This window comes from Carya illinoinensis, chromosome 9, assembly GCF_018687715.1.
Source record: "Carya illinoinensis cultivar Pawnee chromosome 9, C.illinoinensisPawnee_v1, whole genome shotgun sequence".
NCBI lineage: Eukaryota > Viridiplantae > Streptophyta > Magnoliopsida > Fagales > Juglandaceae > Carya > Carya illinoinensis.
The window spans coordinates 37,231,077-37,251,161 of NC_056760.1; the positions used below are offsets into that span (position 1 = coordinate 37,231,077).

At 41.8% G+C, this 20,085-nt stretch overlaps 1 protein-coding gene across 1 annotated transcript; it reads right to left on the reverse strand.

The window, feature by feature from the left end:
• Positions 1–3,365: 3,365 nt before the first annotated feature.
• LOC122277063 (uncharacterized mitochondrial protein AtMg00310-like) lies at positions 3,366–4,142 on the reverse strand. Its single transcript, XM_043086947.1, has one exon. The coding sequence runs from the start codon at positions 4,140–4,142 to the stop codon at positions 3,366–3,368; it is 777 nt and encodes a 258-aa protein (XP_042942881.1).
• Positions 4,143–20,085: the final 15,943 nt, after the last annotated feature.

The following is a 20,085-nucleotide window of genomic DNA, read 5'->3' on the forward strand; positions in this document are numbered from 1 at the left end:
GGGCTTCAAGGTGTTGGAAAAGGAAATTGAGGCCAATCCCAAAAAAATCTAGGCAATAGTGGATATGATCCTGCCATAAAATTTGAATGAAGTGTATAAGTTAGTTGGTATGATTGCTACACTAAACATATTTATATTAAGGTCTATGGTTAAATGTCTCTCATTTTTCTGATTATTGCGGAAGCACAATGATTGGAATGATGAATGTGACAAGACTTTCAAACAGTTGAAAGCTTACCTATCTGTTCCACCCTTGTTGAGCTAGACTAAGCAAGGAGAGACTCTATACCTATATCTCTCAATAACTCCAACGGAAGTAAGCACCACGTTAGTAAGAAAAGAGGGAAGGAATATAAAAGCATGTATAGTACATTAGCTGAGCCTTAAGATTGTCAAGGATGAGATACCCACAAATGGAGTTACTAGCATTTGTCTTGTTGGTGGTGGCGCTCCTGTTAAGGCTATATTTTTAGGCACACACAATTAAGATACTAACAAAGTTCCTTCTTAAAATGGTCCTACACATGCCAAACACATCGAGATGAATTGTAAACTAGTTGATCGAACTCAACGAGTTCAACACTGATTACATCCTAAGAAGCACAATGAAGGGGAGAGTCCTAACAACTTTCATCATTGAGTTTGCCAGCTTTCCAGAAGACCTTCCAGTCCCCCTAAAGGGGAAACCATGTCAAGTTTATGTTGATGGCTCTTCCTACTACAATGGTGTGGGGTAGGCCTTTACCTCATAATGCAAACAGGCGAGGAAGTTCACTATACCATGAAGTTAGCATTTGAGGCGACTGACAATGAAGCAAAATACAAGACATTGTCACAAGACTAGCTGAGGCCAAGGGATTAGGTGCCAGCAAGGTTGAGGTGCACATGGGTTCTTAACAAATGGTAAATAAGGTGACAGGAGAATACATAGTAAAGGGTGATAGGCTGAAATTGCATCTAGAATGAGTGTGGGAGTTGTTTGATTTGTTTTGATACTTCACCATCAAGCCGATACCACAGGAGAACTGGCAAGCATACAAGCTCACTCAAGCTAATTTGGGATTGAAGAATCTTTTCCCCATGGGATGTAACTTCAAGATATCAAAAATAAGAACAATGATACTTAAATGACATGGCAAGATATCTAACCATGGGCAAACTTACGGAAGAGTGAAAAACAACAAGAAAATTAAAGTCCAAGGCAGCTAGATTCACCATTGTAGAAGGGATATTATAAAAAAGAAGGTTTTCAGAATTGCTCTTTCATTGCATATCTAAGGAATAAGCTAACTATGTACATGCATAAATCCGCGAAGGGATTTGCGAGAATCATTTTAGAGGCAGTGCTTTAGAATAAAAGCTCATGAGAGTAAGATACTTCTAGCCTCGCATACTAGGAGGTGCAAATGAGTTTGCAGAAAAGTGTACGAAATGCAACTAGACTCGACCATGGCCACAACCCACTAGAGGAGTTGACTATGATGTTGGCACCTTGTGCTTTCGTGTACTGGAGGATAGATGTTGTCAGACCTATGCTAGTCGGTCAAGTTTGTTGTTGTCGCCATTGACCACTTCACAAAGTGGGTGGAAGCGGAAGCACTAGCTACCATTATAGCGAGCAACATCATCAAATTATTTTAGAAGTCCATCATGTGCTAGTTCAGTATACTGCAAGCACTGGTATCGTAAAACAGAAGGGAGTTCTAATATGATTAGTATAGAGATTGGTGTGCCAAATTAGAAATCATGGTCAAGTACTTATCTCTCAGTCACCCTTAGGATAACGGTGTTCACCTAATCATATTAGAACTCCCTTTCGTTGTACGATAAGGTGAAGAACAAGACCATGTTCACCATAGTGAAGAAGAGGCTAGTGGACCAAAGAAGAACCGAAGAACTCTCGAGAGTGTTGTGGACCCACATGATGACCATCATAAGGACACCAACTTAGGAAATACCATTCGCGATGGCCTATGGAAGTGACGTAGTGATGTCAAAATTGGCTTGCCAAATCACAGAGTCCAATACTACTGAGAACAAATCAATAATAGGAGCTTGGAATGAAACCTCGACCTATTAAGAAAAAGTGGCAAGAGGTGGAGCTAAAGGTTGCAACCTATAAGAGGAGGAGCACGTAGTTCAATAGAAAGATTAAACTCCAATTGTTCAAAGTTGGAGACTTAGAACTAAGGGAAGCGAGAGCGACGACGAAGAAGCAAGAAGAGGGAAAACTCAAAGCCAAATAGGAAGGACCATGCATAGTAGTTTCTAGCAACAAACCAGGCTCATAGCACTAGAAAGACATGAACGACAAGAGGTTTCCAAGCTTGTGGAATGCAGAGCATTTAAAGAAATATTTTGTTTAGAAAATTCCATTATGCAATAAAATCACTTTCGCGTAATTTTGTAGTGTTTCTCGTATTTTTTTTTTTGAAATAAACTTGTTAGTTTATTGATCATCAAACAAATTACATCATCTCACTGAGAACAGTGGATAAGATACAGTTGGGAATTTCTTCCAACTCATACACGACTTCATACATCAAAAGTGCATTTCTAGCTAAAATACAAGCTGCTTTTTTGGCCTCCTTCTTGGCAAGGCTAGCAGTCCACGACAGACATGAGTTGAGAACAACTTTTGCTTCCCCGATAAGCAGACCCCCTTAACTCCAATCAGTTACTTCATTTCTAAGAATGTTTATTGCTTTTAGAGATTCACCCTCCACAATCACTGCTGAGATTCCACTTTCTTTGTAGAATGAAGATGCTATCAATAAGGCATATGAATCAGCAGTAAACTGATCAGCTATTAAGGATCTTGTTGCCTAGAGACTGCCAATCACCTGGCCGTTAGGATCTCTTATAACTGCTCCAATTCCCACTCTAGCTGTTGCTTTGTCCATTCCCACACTCCAATTAAGTTTATATGAGCCCTCTGGAGGCTTCCTCCATAAATTGAATGTTTGGCCCGAGGTACATCTTGGACTGGATTGTGGCTTCTCCGAGGCTTCCTTAAAGTTCTTCATTTTCATTTTTGCTGCTCGAATAATTAGACCTGGAGGAGTGAAGGAATTTTCATGGATGAAGGTGTTCCTTCTGAACCAAATCAGTCTGGCTATAACTGCTGCTTCTGCAAGATCTTCTTTCTTTAGGTTCTTTACCATCTGACTCCAAATCTCCTTGAATGAAGATATGCTTCCTGCCATCTTCTGAATTTTGATACAACCCTGTCCCCATACACTCTTTGCAGCCTCACAGTTTCACAGCACATGAACTCTGGTTTCTGGTTCCAGTTTGCATATAGGGCAGTCCATGTTGTCAACTATTTTCCTTTTGTACAAGTTTGCCATCGTGGGAAGGGCGTCTTAGCAAGCTTTCCAGGTGAACAATTTAATTGGGGTTGAAGTTTTCAGATGCCATACAACTTTCCATTCATTCGAGTATTCCTTGCTACTTAAGGATTCGCCTTCCTTCTGGTTGATCACCTCCTTATGTAGGAGGTAAGCACTCTTTACACTGAATAAACCATTCGGTGAGGCTGCCCATACCTGCTGATCTTCCCTGCCTCCTAGGCTGATGGGAATGGCTTTTATCTTCTCAATTTCCTCTAGATTAAAATGGGACCTAAGGATGGATTCCTTCCACTGTTTTAGTTCAGGATCAATAAGCTCGGACACCCACTTCAGATTCTTTTCCTCTCCTCTAGTGTCAACCTTGTGTAGTGGAGATGATGGAATCCAATGGTCGGCCCAAATTTTGGTACTTTTCCCATTCCCAATCCTCCATATTAGGCCCTCTTTAAATAGTTGGTTGCCTTTCATAATGCTTCTCCAAGCAAAGGAGGGCCTGTTTCCCAGTCTTGCTTCCATTAAATCTGAATGAGGAAAGTATTTACTCTTGAAAACTTGGGCTAGTAGGGAATCTGGGAATTTTAAAATACGCCAGCTTTGCTTTGCTAGCATTACAATATTAAAGCTGTTGAGATCCCTAAAACCCAGCCCCCTTTGATCCTTTGCTTTCCCCATGAGGCTCCACTTCACCCACTGAATCTTTGTGTGATCTTCATTGTACCCCCACCAGAATTTCTTAAGTAGTATATTGAGTCTTTCAATGATTGACTGAGGAAGGAGAAAAATGCCCATGGAATAGGTTGGGATAGCTTGAAGCACAGCTTTGAGTAGTATCTCCTTTCCAGATGCTGATAAAAACTTAGTCCTCTAATTAGTAACCCTTGCCCAGGTTCTATCTATTAATGAATGGAAAGCTGCCACCTTTTTCCTGCCCACCATAGGCGGGAGACCCAAATACTTCTCAAAGGATCCCTGGGATTTAACCCCTGTTAGCTGTAGAATCATCGGCTGGTTTTCAAGAGAGGTGTTTCTACTAAAGGAGATGGAAGTCTTTTCCTTGTTTAGCACTTGGCCTAAGCCTCTCATAAGTTTCTAGGATGAAAAGAAGCCTACTCCATTCTAGAGAGTTAGCATTGCAAAAGAGCAAGCTATCATTAGCAAAGAACAGGTGATTGATGAGCACTGGTTGTTTCCCAACTTGCACACTGGTTATACCACCAGTTTCTATCGCTTTACTCAGCACAAAGGATAAAGTTTTAGCACAAAGGATAAAAAGGTAGGGGGAGAGGGGGTCCCCCTGCCTTAAACCTCTAGATGGGGTAAAGGAATTTTGGGACTGTCCATTTACAAGTACTGCATAAGTGACAGAAGATACACACTTCATGATAAGAGTGACCCATTTGACATCAAAGCCCATTCTCAACATTACTCTTTCCAGGAATCTCCACTCTACCCTGTCGTACGCTTTGCTCATGTCCAATTTGAGTGCCATGAAGCCCTCTCTGCCCCTGCCCCGAGTGTTCATCCCATGGAGTGTTTCATATGCTATAAAGATGTTGTTCCCATGGAGTGTTTCATATGCTATAAAGATGTTGTCTGTTATTAGCCTTCCAGGCACAAAGACACTTTGGTTTTGTGAAATCACCATTGGCAAAACAACTTTGAGCCTATTAGCAAGCACCTGAGCTATGACTTTATAGATGACATTGCACAAGCTTATTAGTCTGTAATCACTCACTTTTTTTGGCTCTTTAACCTTAGGGATCAAAGTGATGAAAGTGTCATTCACTTCCTTCAACAAGCCTCCTTTGTTCAGAACTTGCAGGGAGAACTCTAGCACTTCTTGCTGAATGTGTTTCTAGTTGGATTGGTAAAAATGAGCCGGAAAACCATCAGGACCTGGAGAGCTAAGGGGGTCATTTGGAACACTGCTTCTTTGACTTCTTGAGAGGTAAATTCTAGCAGGAGATTTCTATTCATTTCTTCACTAACTTTTGATGTCATGCCTGAGATACATGCCTTTATTGAAGTAGGCTGTGATGAAGTGAACAAAGTGGAAAAGAATTCTGTAAACATTGCTGCAATTTTCCCTTGGTTGACAATTTCATTTCCATTGTGGTCTTGTAGGAGTCTAATACTGTTGGTTTTCCTCCTTTGGGATGCATACTTGTGGTAGAAGCTTGTGTTTCGATCCCCTTGTTTAAGCCAATGCTGTTTAGCTCGTTGTTTCCATCTTAATTCCTCTTCTGCTAAGAACCACTGTACCTCTTCCTGCTGTTGCTGCATGCTATTAATATGGTCACTTAAGCCTGTGTTTTGCATTTCTGAAATCTGCTGTAGTTGTTTGTGGATAAAATGAGACATTGGTTTTTTATTATTGGTTACCCACTGCTGCAGCTTTCTTTGACAGTTTGTTAATATTTCTCTAAAATGCTTATCCATGTGGTGCCCGTTTGTTGATGTTTGCCAAGCTTCAGCTATGACTGTTTGCCAATCCTTCCTCAGAGACCATGCTGCTTCATACCTGAAAACATATTTTCTTTTGCTGCAGCTTGGGTTTAGGCAATTCAGCCTTAGGTGGAGGGGAGAGTGATTTGAACTTACAGCTGGAAGGACTTGACAGATGCTGTTTTTTGTAGTGTTTCTCGTAAGTGCATGTTATATATGGCTTGTTGAATCAATTATGAAGCTTTCTAGATCACCAAGTAGAGGTCAAGACCCTTTCTCGCCTTCTCATCAAGCCGAGTGTTTAGCAATGTGCATGTGGTCGGCACTAACACTCGGACTTGATGATCGAAGGCTAACCACGAGCATGCACAGGGACGAGTTAGGATTATAAGTTTGGATGGTCTAAATATTTTTAGGCTAGAATAAATAGTTCAATTGAATTTTTTTAGGAAAATTGTCGACAAAAGTAATACAATCTATAAATAGAGTGAGTAAAAATATAAGAAAGCAAAAAAATAAATTTCGAAAGTTTTATGTGTAGGCTTTTCATATGTTGCAATTAAATGAAAGTGGCTAAACTTAGTAAATGAGTTATATATGATTTATAAAAGAAAAAGAAGAGATAATTATATGTGAAGGATAAACTTTAAGTTTTGGTTTTCCTAAATAATGCATAACAATAAATTATATTAAAAAGATTTAAGTAGTACATAAATTACATATTGTGTAGCTAGCTACCAAGCCAAACGTAGATTTTCTTATTAAATATATTTCGTTAAATAATTATAAATTTTAATAGAGAAATAGTATAATATCAAAATATGATTTTCTTCAAATTAAATACAATAAAAAAAAATCTAGTGAAGATCAAAAGCTAATTTAATGATGAAAAAACGGGTCCACTTAAAGAATTATAGAAAATACAGACTCTCTAATATTTTATGAGAGACTAACCATCTTATAAATTTATATTTGCAAAATTCTCAAACGTTGGAAAGGAAGACATGCAACCAAAGCACCCAATGAAAGTTTTTCTTCAAGCCTAAGGCTTTGTCCCTATGCTTGCAATCAAAGTTAGCCCTCACTCAAGCTGCGATCGAGAAAATCTCCCACCCATTTACAAAGCCGAGTATTGGCAAAGCACATGCAATTGAAGCCAACATTCATACCTCAACAACATAGTCAAGCAAGCCTCCTACCATAGCTATGCAATCGAGATCCTCTCCCACCGACTTATCAAGTCGAGTGTTAGCAACATGCATGCAATCGAAGTTAACACTTGCACTTGGTGATGAAAGGCTGATCAAGCGCATGCACATGAACCATAACCAAAATCAACTACTATCTTGCTTGACCAAAATCAGCAACCACATAAAATGATCAAAAGCTAGAACTGGAAGTGGAACAAAAATCAACAACCAACAATAGAACTGAAAAAGAAAAAAAAAAAAGGAGAGTTCGGTGACGACGGGGCTTATTGGAAGGCTTTCGGCTGCAATGGTGGCAAAAGAAAGGTTTCAGCTTGAGTTTGGCTACGATGTTTTGGGAGACTTCCTACAACCCTATTCTATGTTTTCTCTTTTCACCAAGAGATGAGAAGGAGGCTTCACGCACGATGACTATGTCTAGTGGGAAGAATATTTTATGGCCAAAAAATAACTTGGCCAGCAATTTGGACTAGCTAAATCTAACCAGCTAAAAAATATGATGAATAAAATTACTGTAGATTTAACTAGTTTGATGTAGATCTATTTTAAGCAAAATAGCTAAATCTTAACTCAATTAGTGCTCTAATGCACATATAACTGCAAGCTAGCTCCCCTAGTTGAGGAGACATGTACAATATAAGATTAGAATACTCGTTTAGTTGAAGTACAATATCAAAAGAAAAATGATGGATGCAACCGCATGGTTCAATCAGTGTGCAACTGGGGTGTCCATGTCATTTAATAAAACACACTATTTTATTTCTGCTTATTCTCCATCTCCATTTCGTTTCCCCTCTCTCTCCCTACAACTTTCATTTCTCTTGGACTCAAATTTAATAAAATGGTGCTGGCGAGGAGCAAGAGAGACGATGGATCTTCAACCCATGTGTTCGTGCACGAATTTGACATAGAGGTTGAGAAGATTTGCAGTGATGAATTCTTGTGTGAAGAGAATTTGGTCGAGATCGTGGATTTGTTGGGTTATTTTGTGTTGAAGAGAATGTAGGTTAAGTAGCTTTGAGTTTTGTAAAAATTTGACATTTTCTTCATCATCATTGCCATCATCGGGTTTAGCTTCTTTATCATCAGGGGATAAAGAAGATGATCATTGAGATAGGGTTTATGCTTAAGGTGTAAACATGTTACAAGTGTCTCCAAACAAAAGTTGAAGGATCAAAGTTTTGGGTATCCGAAAGTATTCTTTTAGTACTGGTGGTCTATTTGGATTGTTAGAAACTATGGGAAACGAGTAGAACCAATAAAAGGATTAAGCTAATTTATAGATTTTACTCTAGTTAAATAATATTTGTGTTTCCTTCTTTCTGATGTCGTATTCTTTCTCTTCTATCGTGTTTTTCCTCTCTCTTTTTTTTTTTTTGTATTAAATAACATTTGAAAAAAATATTAAAATAACAATTGGTATGCGGGTTGATTTTATTATTACCACTGAAGATACGATCACCAGAGAGAAGCCTGTCCTTGTCTACCAAGAAGTGTCTTGAATTTGTTGAAGAGAAAACGTCAAGGCCGGTCGGTTGCCTTTCATATTTTACACCCACCAATGAAAATTTGCCACGTAGGAGTTGTAGAAACTCCTTTTCTACATCTGCATGTAGGAAAACCTTTTCACACTCATCAGCAACGATTCCTCTCCCCTCCCATCTCATAGCACCAATTTCTTCTCCTTCTCGCAGCACCTATTTTTAAGACTGTTCAACCGGGTTCCAGCCGGGGAACCCGGGTACACCCGGGCCGGGAACAGGGTCTTAAATCAGGACCGAAAACCCGGACCGGTTTAATCCGGATCAGACCCGGTCCGGAACCCGGATGTATCCGGGTTTTGAAAAAACCGGATTCCGGGTTCCGGGTTGAACCCGGTTTTTTTTTTTTTTTTTTTAAATCCAGTGTCATTGTAACCACTTTGGTTATGTGATTATGACTATAAATTGATCACGTTTTGCCATTTTTACAACAATTATCAAGATACAAACCAACCATAAAAATGATGGAATGCTATAAAAGTTACAAGCACCCACTTGATTTACAAACAAAATGACAAAATAAATCTGAAAAAACACATCCATAATACAACTAGCCAAAAGTAATTCTTAAAATATGCTTAAATCCAGTGAAGAGGACCATGGGCAACAGCATATGACAATCCATCATACTGCAAAACAAGAATCAAAGAAGATATATTAACAGAATGATAACCTGAAGGATAAAAAAACTGGTAAGATTTCTATATTCTATTTCTATATTCTAGTGGATTACGGGCTTGCATTTCATCGAAAGCATGGTATAATTCTCTGGTTGTCTTTCCCTGTTCATTACATTACTCTTCTCCAATGAATGTGTCTTTGTGTGGCCAAATAAGAAAACTTTGGTCGAAACACTAGCTCCAAGTGGCTAGACAACTTGATGAACTAAATTACCATTCAGCATATATACTTTCAAAACCAAAACCAATCAATTGCAACAAGACAATGAAATCACCAACAAGCTCAACTTTAATAGCACCCTGAGCATCCATTTATGACATGCTTCATTTCCCATTAAAAGGGAAAAATGGAAAAAAGAAAAAAAAAAACCAAACTTAAAGAAACGAAAGTGACAAACTATATCCTTACAGCGACAAGTGTCATCTCATGTTGTAACAAATACATTTTACACTTCATCAATATGAATTCAAGTAATGATAGGCGGAACCTTTGTCTAAACTTTTTATGGGAAATTAATGGAGGCATGAAGAATCTATTTGTAATATATTTATATATATATTGAGTAGTTGATATAGCTAGCTATGACGATGGTGTGACCTACATGTTGAATGACGACAACGACTTGGTTATTTTTGTGGGTAATTAAGTACGTATAAGATGCTTAAACCAGCTCTCATAACAAGAGTCAAGACGACAAATAAGCATATATATAATCCATCGCTCCATGGTTTCATCAGGACCACAAATAAGCATATTTGATAATGTTTCTTTGCATCATTAGTATGCACCAAACTGGTAAGAAAAGTTTCACTTACTCTAGTTTTTTGTCAACATGATTGGGAAGGCTGATTCACAATAGCCTGCTGTGAAGATAAAGCTAGATAATCGTCTAAAAAAATATTAAAAAAATAGAGTTAGATATATAATAAACTAAGTTAGATATTAAAAAAATATTTCAAGTTTCAAACTTACCTTCAAGGTCCATCAACTCTATGTATTCTTCCAACTCCCGGATGTCGACAGGTTTGGTCCTTAACCAATTTTGGGTGCAAATGAGAGCTTCGACAGTCTCTGGAGACAATGAACTCCTAAACGGATCCAAGATGCGTCCTCCAGTGCTGAATGCGGACTCCGAGGCAACAGTGGAAATGGGTGTGGCTAACACATCACGTGCTACCTCAGCAAGAACAGGATAATGGGCGGCATTAACTCTCCACCAATCCAAGATATCAAAACTGAGTGATTTTGGTGCACATCCATCTGACAAATACCTATCTAGTTCTGATCTAAACTCCACAAACCCTTGCTCCTCAAGGTATTTCTCTAACTTGCTATCAAATTTAGTCGAACTACAAGAAGAAGTAGAAGTAGTGCTTGGCCTCTCTTGAGCCACATTAAAACTCCCCCCACTAGCCACATGAAATTTGTTATACTGCTCAATCAAGCGGCTTAACAAGAGTTTAACCTTGGCCTCTATCTTATCCCCCAACTCATCCCCTTTGCATCGTCGCAACCAAAATCTCATTGACAACATTTTGTATCTTGGATCAAGCACAAATGCAACATATATCATTAGGTTAAACTTATCTGTGCTACCCCAATACTTTTCAAACTTATTTTTCATATTCGTGCCCATGGTCCTAGTGATGCTATCATTACTCATGCACATATCAATTAATGTATCTTCGATTGTGCACAGTTCTTGAAAGTATACATTCGCTGTCACATACAAAGAACCAAAAATATTCAATGTAACATCATAAAATATTTTCAGTAACTCTACAAAAATCTGTGCTTTTTTCCAATCATCACTAGTGGGGTTCACAAATTCATTATCCACATACATATAATAGCGTTCAAAGGCCAATTTGTGTTTTATAGCAGTGCTCAACATCAAGTATGTGGAGTTCCATCTAGTGGAAACATCCAAGCAAAGCATCCTCCCGCTAATATTTTCCTCTATTGCACAAGCCTTGAACTTGGAAAACCTTGAAGGTGAAGACTTCACATATTTGACGGCTTCTCTAATAGTTGATATTAACTGATTAACGTCTCTCAAACCGTCATTAACAACCAAATTCAATATATGGGCAGTACACCGCATGTGAAGGAACTCACCACCCAATATGGTACAATCACTATCCTTTATCCTCCTCCTCATGTAATCAACAGCAACATCATTAGAGGAGGCGTTATCAACTGTAATGGTCAAAATCTTATTAATTTCCCAATCATGCAACCCCAAGTCTAACACCCTCCCAATAGTTTCGCCTCTATGATTGGGAATTTGGCAAAACTTTATTATTTTCTTATGCAATCTCCAATTGCAATCAATAAAATGTGCAGTAATGCACATGTAGTTCATGTTTTGCACCGATGTCCAGGTATCGGTGGTTAGACAAATTCTTTGACCATCTAATAATTTCTTTAGCTGTATCTTTTCTTCGTTATACAGCTTAATACAATCCCTTTTTAGAGTGAGTCGGGATGGCAATGTAAATCGAGGCTCTAAATCGGCCACATACTCAATAAGCCCTAAGTGCTCCACTAGCCTAAAAGGCAATTCACACCTAATAAAAAACTTAGCGGTTGACAACCTAAGTTTTTCAGCGTCATACTTTACTTGTGGGCTCAATACTCTTCCCTCCGCATCCCTTTTACCACTAGAGGATTTACTTTTTCCAGATCCTTTAATCCTAAGAGGGGAATTTTCACATACATTATAAAGGTGGTGATTCATTGAAGAAGTGTCATTCCTATAGTGGCAACTATACAGCTTACCACAATGATTGCACTTAGCTTTTGGGTTATTGGAGTCAATAGGTAGCACTTTCTCAAAATGTTCCCAAACCACCGATTGGTTACTAGGTGTTTTCTTGGATTTTTTGGGTAAAGGTGGGATGGAATGGCCTGAATGGGTAGGCTGTTGTGTATATGTGGATGAAGGAGTTGGAAGATTCCCATGCTCATCCACATCAACTGAAAGAGAAAAGGAGTCACTACCAACCCCTTGAGTTGTACCGACATTACAACTCACAGAATCTTCTTCCATCTGTTATTGAGTAACAAACACAGTAGAATAAACAAGCAAACACAGAAAGAAATAACCAAATTTGAAATTACTGATAAACAATCAAACACAACAAAAAAATAACTGAATTTGAAATTACTGATAAACAATCAAACACAGCAACAAGCTGTAGTGTATTTACAGTTTTATAGACATGACTGATCAAATGTGATGACCCGCTTTTAAGTGTATTTTCGCTGAAATAATTGTTTTTATTTTAATTAATATATCAGATATTTTATTTTATTTTAATTGCGTTTTTAAAGTCGGTTTTTAATTTATTTTAATTTATTTGAGGTTGTGTTTTATTTCTTTTAGTTGTTTTTGTGGTTTTAATCTTTTTGGCGGTTTGTTTCTTTTTCCCGGAGTGAGGACTGGACCTCATTTCTTTTCACATCTTTTTTCTTTTTCTCTTTTTCCTTTTTTCTTTTCCCTTCTTTTCTTTTTTCTTCTTTTTCTTTTTTCTCTTTCTTTTCTCTCTCCTCTCTCCCGCTCGACCCGGACACCCCCCCCCCGTGCTCTCTCTCTCTTCTCTCTCTCTCCCTACGCCGGCGTCACCTTCCCTAAGCCCTACCGCCGCCGTCCGGCCACCGTTCGGCCTCCCACCGGTCCCATTTTCTTCCTCTCCTTCCGGTCTACCTTCCCTCCAAAACCCACCCCCAACCGGCCGGCCATTTGGCCGGAAAAAGCTTCCAAAGGGCGCACGGATTTTGCTCCGATCCGCCGCCGTCGCTCCACCTCCGGCCACCATTTCTTCACCACTTCATCACCGACTCCTTGCCGTCCTAACCCACCTATTTCCGGCCTCCAACGACCACCGGAACAGCTCCTACGAGCTTAGTTTCCGTTTTGGGTAATCCGGCCATTTCCGGCCATTCCGCCGCCACCCACGGCCGTCCGTCACTTCCAATAGCTTCACAACCACCTCTAGACCATTCCCTATCAATCCCGTGTCCTAGTTTGTCCCCGTTCAAAAGTGGGTTTTTCGGACCCACGGCCACAGTGAAATTTCACTGTGACGTTGCCGTTTTTCCGCCGTTTGCAACGCCTCGTGTTTTCTAAAATTGCCGTATAGCGCTGTAAGTATTTTCCAAACCCTATTTTCAGATTTAAATATATATTGCTCATTCAATTTATTTATTATCTGTTGTTGGTTGTTGATTCCGGACTGAGTCCGAGGAGTTTCGGGGGTCGGATGGATGGAGGACGGAGTTACTTGTTTTATTGATTTATATTGTTGGATTATTTTAATATGCATTGATTTGGCATTTCATGGTGCATGCACGTGTGTTGTGGGTTTATGAGAAAAGCCTGTGTTTTGGCGTGAGTGTGTTGCGGGTGCGTGGGTATCACGAGCCCAAGCCGGGATGGGTTATTATCTCGGTGGAGCTCCTCTGGTCACTCGGGAGCGGAATAAACTGAGTGATGTCCCCTGAGTTATCGAAAGCGATAATGGGAGCGGGACTAGGGGGTGCTTGGCTACGAACGCGCCGGGCGCGGAACCGGGCATCGGCCTACTCACCGACTCCGTGGCCCTTCGCTGGCGAGGGCTAGAGGATGCTTGGCTACGCACGCGCGGGGCGCGGAACTGGGCATCGCTCGTTGGGTGTCACATGCGTGGCGGTACTCTGCGGTGTGACACTGGAGCCAGGGTGTGCGGATGACCCCTAGGGGAGGTCATGGTGCATACGGTTAAAATTGGATAATGGTTTGAGATGTCAAATGTGTCTTTTGGCGTGCGTGGAAAACTTGTGTTTTACGGGTTTGTGCATTGGGCATGTTTCATGCATCTTGTTTGAGTTATATGTGTTTTTATCTGGTAGTGTTTGGGTTTTACTTACCTGCGGTACCATTCGTGGTTCCGTAGCTTTTGGTGCAGGAGATGAGGTTGAGGAGGAAGAGGCTGAGCCCGAGGATGCGGCTCCACCGGGTTGCTGATGTTATCTTTTTATTTGTTTAAAACTGTATTTGTGGTATATGAAATATTTTATCTATGTACGTTTTAAACAGCTTGTATTATGTTAAGAAAAATTCTGGTACTTAGTTATGACTTTCTTATCCGCTGCGTGTATCTCTGTACACTTTTGCTGCCTTGCACACACTTGGCACCCGACGATAGGATGGTGATCCGGGTTGTCACCATCCGGACGTCTCGAATTCCCCGTGTTCGGGCGTGGGGATTTTGGGGGCGTCACAGGTGGTATCAGAGCGGTTTGGCTCTGGGTAAAACCACAAGTCCCGTAGGTAGTACCAGAATGTTTTTAAAGTTGTGTTTTAAAATTATGTTAAGTATAGTTGTTTTATTTGTTTTATTTGTTTATGTTTGTTTGCTTGTTTTATTTAGTTATGTTTTGGCACGCGGGTTTCTTTTGTTTCTTGTTGCGTGGTGCTGTTTTGTTTTGTTGGTTTTATGATGGTTTTTGTTTGTTTTCTTAAAGGAGGGTCAAGAGTGGTGTTGTGACAGAATTATGGGGAGACCAGGTAGACCAAGGAAAAATACTCAGGAACCGCAAGACAATACATCCAGGGATGACTCCATAGCCGAAGCAATTCGGCAGATGACGGAGTTCATGCAACAGAATATTAGGCCACAACAGGCAGGGCCTTGGCCACCACAAGGGGGTCCTTGGCCACCATCAGGAGGGCCTTATCCACCATCAGGAGGGCCCTATCCACCGTCAGGAGAGCCTTGTCCGCCACAGGGAATGTATTGGCCACAACCAGGAGGTCCCTGGCCATATCAGGGAGGGCCTTGGATGTATCAAGGAGGGTCCAGTAGCACGGTGCAAGCTGGGTGCACCTATGAGCGCTTCTTGGCGCATAGGACTCCACACTTCGATGGGAATGAGGATCCACTTCAGGCTGGGAAATGGATCAAAGATTTGGAGAAGACCTTTGAGGTGTGTGGATGCACTGAAGCACAACAGGTACTCTATGCCAGCTACCTCTTACAAGGTATCGCTTCTGATTGGTGGGATACCAGGAGGGTGATGTTGGAAGCTGAACTGGGATCTTTCGCTGCGGTGACCTGGCAGCGTTTCAAGAAGGAGTTCAATGACCGCTTCTTTCCCGCATCGGTAAGGAAGCAAAAGGCAAGAGAATTCTCTAATCTGGTCCAAGGGGGCGCAACAGTGGAACAATACGCCCGGAGGTTCATAGAACTGGAGCGGTTTGCTCCTCATCTTGTTGCCACAGAGGAGCTGCGAGCTGAGCGTTTTCAAGAGGGACTACGCCCTGATATACGCCGTTTGGTGGTCAGCCATCGAATATCCACTTTTCAGGAGTTAGTGGATGTGGCCACCCTTATAGAGCGGGAAAATAATCTGTGTATGGGATCCCCTTCAGGGCAAAAGAGGCGGAGTTTTTCTGGTGAAGGAAGCAGCTCGGGTTCGCCTCAGAAGTTTGTTCAGCGGACTGGAACCCGATCTCAAGCATCCTCCAGTGTTCGCATGGGAGGACGTATGCCTGTTTGTGGGGTTTGTAATAGAGCTCATGAGGGCGAGTGTCGCACGAGTAGCGGACCCCAGTGTTATCGGTGCGGTCAAGTGGGACATATAGTTCGGGATTGCCCCGTCAGAGCTCAAGGAAGCCGTGGAGGTAGACACGGTGGAAGAACCAACCCGAGACAAGCAGTGCAAGCCCGGGTTTATGCTGTCACGCCCGGAGAGGTGGACGATGAGGCACCAGCGACCCATGATGCTGGAGTAATCACAGGTATGGATTAATTTAATCTTTTAAGTTGGATTTATTTTTGGTGTATTTGGTTTCTTCGTTGTTTTTTTTGGATTTCATGGGTTGTGTGTTTGGTTCAGGAAGAGTCCGGTTGTATGAGTTTTATGCTTGTACTTTGTTTGATTCTGGTGCTTCACGATCGTTTGTGTCTTCCACATTTACTCGGGTGTGTAACTTGGTCACGGAACCGTTGCCGAAGGCTATGGTAGTGGCGCTGCCCGACGGCGAGATGGTGTGGTGTTCCAAGGTTGCTTTGGGATGCCCGTTAAATTTTGAGGGAAGATTTTTGGATGCTGATCTGGTGGTATTCAAGCTGTTGGGTTTTGATATCATCCTCGGGATGGATTGGCTATACCGATATTCTGCGACTATTAATTGCAGAAGTCGGACAATTAGCTTTCAGCTTCCGGATGGTGATTGTCTGGAATTTGCGGGGAGTAGATTAAAAGAAAAGCCGATGATTATATCGGCGATACAGGCAAGAAGAGAGATTGCATGGGGAGCGGATGCATTCTTGGTTCAGATGGTGTCCACGCCGTCTGAGAAGAAGTCCTTGGCAGACATTCCAGTTGTGGAAGAGTTCCCCGATGTGTTTGTGGATGACTTGCCCGGACTACCCCCCGTGCGAGAGATGGAGTTTGTTATAGACTTGGAACCTGGAGCGGCTCCTGTGCATAAGGCTCCTTACCGCATGGCACCGGCTGAATTGAAAGAGTTGAAGACTCAGTTGCAAGAATTAGTAGAGAAGGGGTTTATTCAGCCTAGTACGTCGCCGTGGGGTGCTCCAGTTTTATTTGTTAAAAAGAAAGATGGAACCCTTCGTATGTGCATTGACTATAGGGAGTTGAACAAGGTGACCATCAAAAATAAATACCCTCTCCCGCGGATTGATGACTTGTTTGACCAACTTCAAGGAGCAGCGGTGTTCTCTAAAATTGATCTGAGGTCAGGATACTACCAGCTGAGAATCAGAGAGCAGGATGTGCCGAAAACTGCCTTCAGGTCGAGGTATGGACACTATGAATTTAAGGTGATGCCGTTTGGGCTAGCTAATGCTCCTGCCGCTTTCATGGATTTGATGAATCGGGTGTTCCAACCTTATCTGGATTCCTTCGTGGTAGTATTTATTGATGATATACTGATTTATTCCCGAGATATTGAAGAGCATGTGTATCACCTTAGTCTGGTACTTGAGAAATTGAGAGAGCACCAGTTGTACGCCAAGCTCAGCAAGTGTGAGTTCTGGTTGGAAGAAGTTAAATTTCTTGGGCATGTAATTTCCCAGGGTGGAGTGGCAGTTGATCCCAGTAAGGTAGAAGCCATTTTGTCATGGCCACGCCCAACTACAGTACGCGAGATCAGGAGTTTCTTGGGGCTCGCCGGTTACTACCGAAGGTTTGTAGAGGGTTTTGCTCGCTTATCCGGACCTCTCACAGCTTTGACTCGGAAGAATACAGAATTTGTTTGGTCAGAGAAATGTGAGAGAAGCTTCCAGGAATTGAAGAACAGGCTGACGACGGCACCAGTGTTAGCACTCCCAGAACCGCATAAGCCGTTTGTAGTCTTCAGTGATGCGTCTAAGTTCGGTTTGGGTTGTGTCCTTATGCAGGAAGGACGGGTTGTAGCCTATGCATCTCGTCAGCTTAAGGACCATGAGAAGAATTATCCGACGCATGATCTAGAGTTGGCTGCGATCGTTTTTGCACTCAAGATCTGGCGGCATTTCTTGTATGGGGAAGCTTGTGAGGTATTTACTGATCATAAGAGCTTGAAGCATTTGTTTTCCCAGAAAAATTTGAATATGAGGCAGAGGCGTTGGCTAGAGCTAATCAGTGACTATCAGTGTGAGATCAAGTACCACCCGGGGAAGGCTAATATAGTTGCTGATGCTTTGAGCCGGAAGTCTCATTTGGAAGATGAAGTCGGGCCGTCAGAAATGGATTCGTTACTTTATGGGATGAGAAGGCTCCTTATAGAGAGTTCGCAGCAAGTAGAGATTTTGTCTTCGGTTCTGGACATTCGGGTAATAGATTTTGAAGAATTGAAAGCTCTCCAAAGAAAGGATCAGAAGCTGCTGAACATCAGGAAAAGAGTCCAAAAATCTCGAGGGCCGTTGCACTATAGCATGGATAGTGATGGAATACTTCGGTTCCGAGATCGCAGAGTGATCCCGAAGGACTCAGATTTCAAAGAACGAATCATGGCGGAAGCTCATGCGGCCCCGTATTCAGTTCATCCCGGCAGTACAAAGATGTATCGAGACTTGAAGAAAAATTACTGGTGGGATGGAATGAAGAAGGACGTTGCCTTATATGTGGAGAAATGCCACACGTGTCGCCAGGTAAAGGCCGAGCATCAGAGACCTGCAGGTATGCTCCAACCCCTCCCTATTCCTGAGTGGAAGTGGGATGACATCACGATGGATTTCGTAGTGGGTTTGCCGAGAACACCTAGTGGGAAGAATTCTGTTTGGGTGATTGTGGACCGGTTAACGAAGAGTGCTCATTTTCTGCCTGTTAACAACACCGACTCTTTGGGTAAGTTGACCCGTTTGTATGTCAAAGAGATAGTTCGGCTACATGGCATACCAAAGACTATAGTGTCGGATCGAGACCCGAGGTTTACGTCGCAGTTCTGGAAGAGTTTGCAGGCAGCTTTGGGTACTAAGTTGAAGTTCAGTACTGCTTATCACCCGCAGACAGACGGCCAGTCAGAGCGCACCATACAGACCTTGGAAGACATGTTGAGAGCTTGTGCCCTGGAATTCCAAGGGAGTGGGGAAAATCATTTGCCTCTCATTGAGTTTGCCTACAATAACAGCTACCATACGACCATTCAGATGGCTCCCTACGAAGCTCTTTATGGAAGAAAGTGTAGGTCGCCCTTGTGTTGGGATGAAGTTGGGGAGAGTAGGGTAATTGGACCCGAAATAATTCAGGAAATGCAAAGCCAAGTCCGGATCATCAGAGAAAAAATGGCGGCAGCTCAGAGTCGCCAGAAAAGCTACGCGGATACCAGGAGGAGAGAATTGTCATTTGAAATTGGTGATTGGGTTTATCTTAAAGTCTCTCCCATGAGAGGTGTTAAGCGTTTTGGTAAGAAAAGGAAACTAGATCCGAGGTACGTCGGCCCTTTTCAGATTCTGGAGAGAGTAGGGTCCGTCGCCTATAGAGTTGCTTTGCCGGATTATTTTGGGGATGTTCATGATGTCTTCCACGTATCATCCCTGAAGAAGAGCTTTGGGCAGCAAGAGCCACGTTTCGTCGACCCAGCAGGTATTCAGTTGCAACCGGATCTCACTTACGAGGTTGTTCCGTCGCAGATTTTGGATTGGAAGGAGCAACAATTGAGGTCCAAGACGATACCGTTGGTTAAAGTGGCTTGGGGAGATCCGTTAGCTCAAGACTTCTCTTGGGAGCGAGCAGCGGACATGAGGGAGCTATATCCATATTTGTTTGAATGATGAAGGTATGTAATTTTAATCTTGGTCTCAGTTGGTTCATGTGCGTTTGTGTGGCATGGTTTAAGTTGGTGGTGATCTTGCAATTTCGAGGACGAAATTGTTTTTAAGGAGGGGAGGATGTGATGACCCGCTTTTAAGTGTATTTTCGCTGAAATAATTGTTTTTATTTTAATTAATATATCAGATATTTTATTTTATTTTAATTGCGTTTTTAAAGTCGGTTTTTAATTTATTTTAATTTATTTGAGGTTGTGTTTTATTTCTTTTAGTTGTTTTTGTGGTTTTAATCTTTTTGGCGGTTTGTTTCTTTTTCCCGGAGTGAGGACTGGACCTCATTTCTTTTCACATCTTTTTTCTTTTTCTCTTTTTCCTTTTTTCTTTTCCCTTCTTTTCTTTTTTCTTCTTTTTCTTTTTTCTCTTTCTTTTCTCTCTCCTCTCTCCCGCTCGACCCGGACACCCCCCCCCGTGCTCTCTCTCTTCTCTCTCTCTCCCTACGCCGGCGTCACCTTCCCTAAGCCCTACCGCCGCCGTCCGGCCACCGTTCGGCCTCCCACCGGTCCCATTCTCTTCCTCTCCTTCCGGTCTACCTTCC